The sequence below is a fragment of the Penaeus chinensis genome, chromosome 26, assembly GCF_019202785.1.
Source record: "Penaeus chinensis breed Huanghai No. 1 chromosome 26, ASM1920278v2, whole genome shotgun sequence".
Taxonomy (NCBI): Eukaryota; Metazoa; Arthropoda; class Malacostraca; order Decapoda; family Penaeidae; genus Penaeus; species Penaeus chinensis.
In genome coordinates this window covers 14669627-14679626 of record NC_061844.1, presented here as the reverse complement: position 1 = coordinate 14679626, position 10000 = coordinate 14669627, and the positions used below count along the sequence as shown (strand labels likewise).

At 46.7% G+C, this 10000-nt stretch overlaps 2 protein-coding genes across 7 annotated transcripts in view; one reads left to right on the top strand and one right to left on the bottom strand.

Annotated features, from left to right (window-relative positions):
- LOC125039072 overlaps positions 1 to 10000 on the bottom strand; it is a 25580-nt gene that overhangs the window by 6503 nt on the left and 9077 nt on the right. Inside the window, exon 1 of one of the 6 annotated variants that reach the window (XM_047632792.1) lies at positions 8511 to 8647. The exons of 4 other annotated variants lie outside the window; for them this stretch is intronic. In XM_047632792.1, the coding sequence (XP_047488748.1) occupies positions 8511 to 8591 (81 nt within the window). In that variant the 5' untranslated portion in view covers positions 8592 to 8647. Of the gene's footprint in view, positions 130 to 8510; positions 8648 to 10000 lie in introns of those variants that run through there. One more of the 6 variants, XM_047632793.1, reaches the window with a different exon arrangement.
- LOC125039071 (piggyBac transposable element-derived protein 4-like) lies at positions 2097 to 5027 on the top strand. Its single transcript, XM_047632791.1, has 4 exons — positions 2097 to 2664; positions 2784 to 3141; positions 3249 to 4300; positions 4415 to 5027. The coding sequence occupies exons 1-4, from the start codon at positions 2418 to 2420 to the stop codon at positions 4639 to 4641; spliced, it is 1884 nt and encodes a 627-aa protein (XP_047488747.1). The 5' UTR covers positions 2097 to 2417; the 3' UTR covers positions 4642 to 5027.

Here is a 10000-nt window from a genome sequence, read left to right as displayed (position 1 = left end):
CCGCGGAGACGATTTAAAACACAAGAATACTTCATGTCGCACGTGGAACCTCCGTCGATACAAAGTCACGTTAATAGAGAGATACAGAGCGATAAGCCCACACACCCTCCGCCGACGTCTGCAAACGCAACACTGTCACGCCCAAAATGGACTCACGCCTGGAAGCCCGCTCGTTGCCATGACAACCAGGCGTGCGTATACTAACCATGACAGATTCTCCCCCCCCCCACCTCCCCCCACCATCACGTTCTCCTTACCTTTTTCCCAAACGAAAACCATAATAAACAATATCACAGTAAGATAATAAAACAGTCACGATGTTCATTAATTTGATAAATAAAGACAAGACGCCTTGGTGTTGCCACGTGCACTTGATGCGTTATTGGCTTATTGATCCGAAGTGTACACCACGCACCTTACTCTATTTCTCTTCCCTTTACTCTATCTCTCTGTCTTTCTCTTAATCAAGGAAACTTTTCTGTTATCAAACGTATATTAGCATTACCTCGCTACGTGTCGGGTAGAGTCGAGAGAGAGAGAGAGAGAGAGAGAGAGAGAGAGAGAGAGAGAGAGAGAGAGAGAGAGAGAGAGAGAGAGAGAGAGAGAGAGAGAGAGAGAGAGAGAGAGGGGGGGGGGGAGAGAGAGAGAGAGAGAGGGAGAGAGAGAGGGAGAGGGAGAGGGAGAGAGAGAGGGAGAGGGAGAGAGAGAGGAGAGGGAGAGAGAGAGGGAGAGGGAGAGAGAGAGAGGGAGAGGGAGAGGGAGACGGAGAGAGGGAGAGAGAGAGAGAGAGAGAGAGAGAGAGAGAGAGAGAGAGAGAGAGAGAGAGAGAGAGAGAGAGAGAGAGAGAGAGAGAGAGAGAGAGAGAGAAAGAGAGAGAGAAAGAAAAAAAGAGCAAAAGAAAAAAAGAGCAAAAGAAAAAGAAAGAAAGAAAAACAGAAAGAGAAAGAAAGAAAGAAAAGGAGATAAAGAGAGATACAAACAGACGGAAGGAAGGAAGGAAAAAAGGAACACGTAGGATCCAGAAAATCAGCAATGAGAAGCCACCACTCAAAAACGTGTCCTAACATGTTCCAAGAAACCTCTGTATTCCTTCATCATTATTATTATAATAAAAAGTAAATATCTGTGTGAAATATGTGTGTATGCGTGAGTGTGTAAGTCGGTAATTTTACGTGCGGAAGTGCGTGTGTGAATTGTATAAAAGTTTACGCAAGTGTTTTGTCTACTGTGTATTTGTGTGTTTCTCGGTCGTTTGTGTTGGGAAATCTGTGCGTGCATCTTTGCGTGTGTGTGTGTGTGTGTGTGTGTGTGTGTGTGTGTGTGTGTGTGTGTGTGTGTGTGTGTGTGTGTGTGTGTGTGTGTGTGTGTGTGTTTGATGTAGTAATTGTGTGTACAAGTGCGTGTGTGAATTGTGTATGAATCGTATAAAAAGTTTTTGCAAGGTTTTCATTGCATAAATGTTTTGTCTGCTGTGTTTTGTGTTTTTCTCGGTCGTTTGTGTTGGGAAATCTGTGCGTGCATCTTTGCGTGTGTGTGTGTGTGTGTGTGTAAAAGGTTGTAAAATTGTCTGTGTGTAAAAGGTTGTAAAATTGTCTGTGTGCAAGTCTGTGTGCAAGTCTGTGTGCGAAGCGTTGTGAAGCGAGGCTGGCGGGCCCCTGCGCCGTCGGGCCCCTGAGCCGTCGGGCCCCTGCGCCGTCGGGCCCCTGGAGGGGGTGTCCTCCCTGACGGGCGGGCAGAGGCGGCCCCTGTATGTGGTGGTGTTGGCCGAACCGCCGTTTTGCCAGCTGTAAGGAGGCACCACTGTCTGTGTGCAAGTCTGTGTGCAAGTCTGTATGCAAGTCTGTATGCAAGTCTGTGTGCAAGTCTGTGTGCAAGTCTGTGTGGACTGTGACCGAGAAACCTCCCATTTTTTAAACCATTTATTAAATTTTCATGCCTCGTAACTTCAAGGAAGGTTGCACTTTTTGTGTGAGAGAGAGAGAGAGAGAGAGAGAGAGAGAGAGAGAGAGAGAGAGAGAGAGAGAGAGAGAGAGAGAGAGAGAGAGAGAGAGAGAGAGAGAGACCGCCATGACACTCGTCCCCCCTGTGTTTGTGTGCATGTGTGTGTATGTGTGTGCATGTGTGTGTGTGTGTGTGCATGTGTGTGTGTGTGTGTGTTTGAGAGAGAGAGAGAGCGAGAGACAGTGACGTCATGCTACGTGACATTTCCGCTGCGTGACTTTCTGGCCCCCTCCGGAGCACAAGGATTGGCAATATAGTAGTTTGGCAATAGTTTACCTGTACTTCACGTGACTTGTCACGTGACTCACGTGACCTAAAATCAGTGATCTGATTGGCCGAAACCCTGTGGAAAATCGTATAAAAGGCCATGCAGAGGTCAAGGTAATCACTCGCCAGCTCAAGACCTTTTCTTGAAAATGTCTCGAAAGCTTTCCACTCGCCGCTCCCGCAAGCCGAGGAATTCCCCTGGAGTCCGTGCCTTGGTTTTCGACGAAGAGACAGTGAACGATCCCCAAACGTCCACTTCCAGAGGATATCCTCGCTTGCGGAATGCCCCAGACCCGCTCCTCTATCTGTACTCATCCGCCGACGAAGTCGATGATGAGGGCGCAGATGAGGACTACACACCTCCTCTGAAATTCTCAAGGACAAGTAATCTCTCTGGTAAATGTTCTATTTTTTCTTTGACTTGTGAAAATTCCTGCCTCTTTGGACATATACTACTTTGTTTCTGCATCATAACTTTTTTACATAGAACTCATGTTTTCTTCGTATTTTTACAGAAGTTGAAATCTCCAGCCAGTTCAACGGTGACGACTCGGATTGGGAGGAATCCGAGTCCGACTCCGGAGAATCTGCTGTGGAGGACAGCTCGGATGTAGATTACGACTATGTCCCGCCTGTTGATACCTCCTTGGACTCGGACGAGCCCCTCGCGGAATACGCCAGGCGAAAATGGGAGCGCAACGAACCCAGAACCCCTTCTTTTACTTGGGCAAAGGAGGAGAACTTCGTCAGGCGTCACTGCTTCGAGGGGACACCAGGTGTGCACGGACACCTTGACGAATCGTCCGGCCCGATGGAGATATTCAGCAGCCTCTTCCCAGAGTTGTTTCATACAATTGTGGACAAGACGAATCGGTAAGCAACTTACTTGTTTTGTTTTTTAGTGCTCTGCCTTGAAATTTTCTACATGTCCTTTTTTTGGAACACCTGTTTTACAATGTCTTTTTTCCTTCCAACTGCAGGTACGCTCGACAGAACCCACAAACCCCTTCATCCCACATGAAGGGGAGGGAGGACACAACAGTGCGGGAGGTCCGCTCATATGTTGGCCTTAGGTTCCTCATGGGACTTCATGCGAAGAGGTGCCAGAGGGACCTTTGGTCGACGGACCCGTTGATGTGCTCGTCGGTGTTCGCTAAGACATCCTTACCTCCGCCCTCCACTTCGCTAACAACGAAGAGGAGCACAGCGCGGAGGACCAGTTGCAGAAGTTGCGCCCTGATTGACGTCTTGGACTCGACGTACCGATCCGTCTTCGTCCCCAACCAGAACGTGACCGTCGACGAGAGGTTGTGGGCCTTCAAGGGGAGGCATCAGGCCCTTCAGTACAACCCTAGTAAGAGGGCTAGGAGGGGCCTGAAGGTCTACAAGCTGTGTTCGTCCGACGGTCCAGAGGCAGGGTATACGGCGGCCTTCAATATTTACATGGGGCAGGATCGCAGCGAGTTTCCGGCGAGCATGAAGGCCGTCAACAACCTGATGGAGAAGGCAAAGCTGCTCGACAAGGGGTATCAGTTGTATACAGACAACTGGTATTCCTCCCCGACTCTCTTCCACTATCTGCAGGCCTGGGAGACCACCGCCGTTGGCACAGTACGTATCAACAGGCGGGGTATGCCCTCGGACCTGCAGGCGAGTCGGGGACACATCGACTTCCGGAGTAGTAAAACCAGAATGCTTTGCCTGCAGTGGTTAGACAAGCGTCCTGTGACAATGCTTTCCACTGCTCACACATCAAAGGTCGATACCCTGCCTCCCAATCGCCGAGGGGTGGAGAGGTCGGAACCCGAGGTCGTTGTCAGTTACAACAACGTCATGAAGGGCGTCGACCTCTCGGATCAGCTGGCGCAGTCATATCCAGCAACCAAGAAGACCATCATCAAGTGGTACAAAAAGGTAATTTTTTACCTGCTGGATATGTCCACCATCAACGCGCTGGCTGTCCACCGGGCCCTCGGCGGTAAGATGCCTCAATGGAAGTTCCGTACGGAACTAGTTCGGGAATTGCAGCGAGGTAAGCATCTGACTTTTTGTTTCTTGTGTTCTGATTTGAAATTATGGTGATTTTCATTCTACAGTCCATTTTTGAAGATGTAATTTACAATGTCCTTTTTTCTTGCATTTACAGGTGGCCGACCTGGCTCCTTCCGGCGGAACCCTCCTCAGAACCAACCTGAGGAGGATCCCCAGCAGGCGCACATGCCAGTCGACACCCCATTCGACTGGCAGGTGGCGGAGATGTGCGCTCTGCAACCGGCGCAGGAAGGAGACCACAGTCATGTGTGCCCACTGCAGCGTTTCCCCATGTCCGGCTCCCTGCTTCCAAGCATACCATGCCTAATTTTAAAAAAATAAAAATTCGACTTTTACCACGGCTTTTCTGTGCTCTCGCCAAAACACACTATTGACTTTACACACTCACATTGGTCGAACACTCCTAAAATAGAGTATATACTACAGTATGAGACAATAAAATCCTTCATATGACATATTATATAACTTTCATATGTTTTTGGAGTAAAAAAAAACGGAGGTTGCGGTTATACGCAAACCAGCCGCCCGAGCGAGCTGAAACTTCTATGGGATGGTGAGACGGGTAGCGGGAGTTGAGCGCATGTCACGGCGGGACACTCATCTTCATTTTGGGGCTAACGCCGGCAGGGGCGCATAGCCGCATCCACCCTTCGCTTCCACATACAAGGGTCCATCATGGCGAGCCGCTAGGCAGGGGCCCGGCCCATCTCTAGTTCCTCACGACAGGTTTGATCGATATGCCCAAGCCACGACCTTCTTGGTCGTCCCACAGGCCTCCTCCATCAGACAGAGACAACCTGATGGGCAGGATCATCCTGCTGGGAGTCGAGCCAAGTGGCCATATAGCCTGAGTTTGCGATCACGGATTGTGCAAGTAACAGATCCTGTACCAGTCTCACGGTGAAGCTGTTGGTTGGACACATGGTCCCGCCAACTGTACCCCATGATTCGGCAAAAGGATCTGTTACAAAAGGCATCAAGACGAGATTACAGAGCACAAGATAGTGTCCAAGTTTCACTACCATAGAGTAAAACTGGCAGTATCAGGGCCTTGAAAACACGTAACTTGGTCCTTCTGCACAGGTACCGACATCTCCAAATACTCTTGTCGAGAGATTTCATGACCCCTGCTGCCAGGCCAATCCGTCTACTGACTTCTTGGTCTGACAGCCCAGAGTCGTGAACTGCACTATCGAGGTATATAAAGCTCTCCGTGACTTTGATGTTTTCACCGCAAGCATGTACCGACTGCACAGGGTCTCCTAGCAGGCCCCCAAAATCCTGGATCTTGGTCCTGGTCCAGACCTCTAGCCCCAAGGGCTTCGCTTCATTGCTAAATGCATCAAGAGCCGCCACTAGGGTTTCCAGAGATTCAGAGAGAACAGCAACATCATCAGCAAAGTCAAAGTCTGTAACCTTGATATTGCCCAGAGTTGCTCCACAGTGACTTTGGACAGCATGGATTGGATACTGGGATCCATGCAAGTATTGAAAAGTGTTGGTGCAAGAACACAGCCTTGCCTTACACCTGAACTAACAGGGAAGAAGCTCGACAGGCCCCCACCACACTTTACAGCACTTTCAGTGCCTGTATACAGGTTTGCTATTAGTCCAATAATCCTTGTTGGAATTCCTCTTAGTCTCAGGATCTCCCAGAGTGATTCGCAATGCACCGTTTCAAACGCTTTCTTGAGGTCGATGAAGGCTGCAAGCAGCCCACGTCCGAACTCACGATGGCGCTCTACAATGATTCGAAGCGCCAGGATGCGGTCTATTGTGGACTTACCAGGAGTGAATCCAGATTGCTCCGGCCTTTGGTGCCTCAACAGGTGGTCCCTGATACGTCTCAGTAAGATGAGTGCAAGTACCTTGCCTGGTACACTGAGTAGTGTAATGCCTCGGTGATTGCTGCAGTCCCACCAATCCCCTTTCCCTTTCCAGAGAGGGATGACCACACCCCTCAGCAGGTCAGGGGGAAAGGTACCAGTCTGCCAGATGGCAGAGAGGACTGCATGCAAGCCCCTTGCCATAGGTTCTCCACCAGCCTTTAACAATTCGGCTGGGATGCCACAAACACCTGCTGCTTTACCACTCTTCAGCTTGGAGATCGCCCCCGATTTCGGTCACCCGCTGATGGGTGGGTCTGGCAGAAGAGACTCAACATTACCCGCATCCATGTTAACTGTTGGTGGATCAACCTTATACAACTGCTCAAAATACTCAGCCCAACGCACACACACCCCATCAGGATCTGAAATTATCTGCCCACTTGCTGAGCAGACTGCAGTCTTCTGTGAGGAGGGCTTGGAGTTCAGCTTTCTCAGAGCTTGGTAGGCAGGACGAAGGTCATTTACTAGGAAATGGCTTTCGACCTCCTCTGCAAGATTACTGATAAACTGTTCCTTATCCCTTCTCAACAGTGACCTAGTCCTGCGCACTAGAGAGCGGTGCAAGTTGCGATCCCTTGACAATCGAGCCGCACGACAAGCATCTGTGGCTTCCAGTGTCTCCTGTGAGATGGAATTCTGTCTTGATTTTGGGCGTTCACCAATGGATTCCTGAGCTGCATCAAGCGTTTCACGCTTGAAGGTATCCCACATAAGAACAGGGTCTGTCAGGCCCTCGAATGCTGTGAGACGACCAGAAATAGCCTTGGCAAACCCCCGGGTACACTTGTTCTCCCTCAATCTGTCCAAATGAAACACCCTAGGGTGTTCATTTGGGCGACGGGGGTTCTAAAGTGGACCCGGAGAGTAGCCACAACTAATCTATGATCAGTTCCACAGAACTCGGCACTTCGATACACTCTGCAGTTCTGGAGGATCCTCCACCGAGTGCTAACGAGGATGTGGTTGATCTCCTTGGCCACACTACCCGTACCGCTGTACCAAGTCCAACGATGCGGGTCGGAATGCTGATACCAGGAGCCAGAAATCCTCAATTTCTGGGACCTAGCAAAGTCACAGAAAAGGAGGCTATTCTCGCTGCCAGCATCAGCTCCTGAGCCATGAGGACCGACAGACATCTCGTAGCCAGCTCAATCACAGCCGGATACTGCATTGAAGTTGCCCAGAACAATACGAATATCTCGCCGAGGACATCTGTCTGCCACAGATGCAAGTTTGGCATAAAACATCTCTTTCACCTCAAGTTTATATACATCCGTAGGAGCATATACAGCAACAAGAGACATGAAGCCAAGTGAAAGCTTCAATCTCAATACCATAATACGCTCATCGACTGGAGTGACCTCAACTACCGAGGGTTGAAGTCTGCTGGAGATGGCTATGGCTACTCCCTGGAGATGGTGGCCATCGCTGCGGCCCGACCAGTAGTAGGTGTAGCCACCCACACTAATCGTGCCGCTGCCAGGTCTTCTCACCTCCGAGAGAGCAGCCACCTCAACTCTCAGCTCCTTCAATTCCCTCGATAGTAGTGGTAACCGATCGTCCTGTCGCAGGGAACGGACGTTCCAAGCCCCCACCCTGACAGTCCACCTGAGGTCTAACCTCGGGCAGTCACTCCGGGTGGGCGCCACCTCTGCCACCCTTACTGACGCCGCCCCATATAGAGGAGGTTGGCTGGCTGCAGGCCCCATAGTCCGCCTGCAGGGCTCCCTGGGGCTTTTCCCCACAAGCATCACGCCAGGTTGGCGGCCCCTGGGACCCATCCCCCTTCCCCACCCGAGTCCCAGCGGTCGCCAATCCAGAGGGTCCCACAGCCCGCCGTACTTGCTGGGTGGGAGGGACTTTAGCCCTCCCCCCAGCATCAACGACTATATGACTCGTTGCCATATGTATGCATATGTATATATATACAGATGTATGTTTATGTAAATATGTATATATACATAATACATATATGCATACATACACACACACAAAACACAACACACACACACACACACACACACACACATATAAATATATATACACACAAATGTATATATACGTATATATACTTATACATATGTGTATGTATAAACATATATACATATATATATTATATACATACACACATATGTTATATATATATATATATATATATATATATATATATATATATATATATATATATATAAAGAGAGACAGAGAGAAGAGAGACAGAGAGAAGAGAGAGAGGCAGAGAGAGGGCGATATCTTCGGCGCATTCCAGGCCGCCCTCAGCCGCGGGACCTGCCGCCGCCTTACCTTGGCTGCCCAGAAGGGCAGAGACCCACTGCCCTGGCTGCTGACGGAAGCCCGCCGGCAGCACCAGTCGGGTAGATCCATTCCCTCTCACTCCCTGCGTATTCCTCAAAACCCAGCCTCTCACATATCCATTTCCCAAGACCGAAGGAGGAACACCAAAGATCTTCCGTGTTTACATTTTTCTCTTTACATACGGAAACAACACAGAGACCCGGTTGTGTGTTTTTCTTTTCTTTCCTTTTAAACGATGTCTTGCAAGGTCTACTCTCCCGCTCTCTGGTGCCACGCTAGCTACAGTATCCGCAGAGATCCATTGGGCTCACGTTGGCACCGTCCGCCCGGCTCGCGAGTGACTCTATCGACTGCCCGAGTGACCGGTGAACAACGCAAACAAACAAACGCACCTGGTGACGCACGCTAACCTGTCGTTTTGCGCTTGCGATATTTTATGTGTATATATATATATGTGTGTGTGTGTGTGTGTATATATGTATATATATATATATATTAACACAAATGTATTTCTATGTGTGTATGTGTAAATATATAAATATATATACAAATATATACACATATACATATACATACATATAAAAATACATATATACACATATACATATACAAATACATATATACACATATACGTATACAAACACATAAAAATACATATATACACATATAGACATAATTGTTTGTATATATATATATGTACACATGTGTGTGTGTATATATATATATATATATATATACATATATATATATATATATATATATATAATTATGTGTATGTTTAGTTATATCTAAATATACATAAATGTACATAAAATGTATATTTGCATATGTTTATATACATATACATATTTACACACATATATGTGTATGTATATGTATATAAACATAAATATATACAAATATATAATATATATACATATATTTACATATATACACATACTTATATTATACAAACATATTTACAAACATATATTTATGTATATATCTACATTTATATATACATGTTTATGTGCAAAAATACATTTATATGCATATATATTAATATAAACATCTATACATATTTATCTATATTTATGTGTATATATGCATACACACATGTATATGTATTCATACATATGCATACATGTACATAAACATACATACATACATATATATACATATAAATATACATTTACATACAAATATACATACATATACATGTATATATACACATATATGCATATATATATATATATATATATATATATATGCACCACACACACACACACACACACACACACACACACACACACACACACACACACACACACACACACACACACACATCCATATATATATACATATATATATATATATATATATATAGATATATATATACATACTAGTACATATATATACATATACATACTAGTACATATATATACATATACAAACATCTATGCATATATATACATATCTACATATATATACATACATAT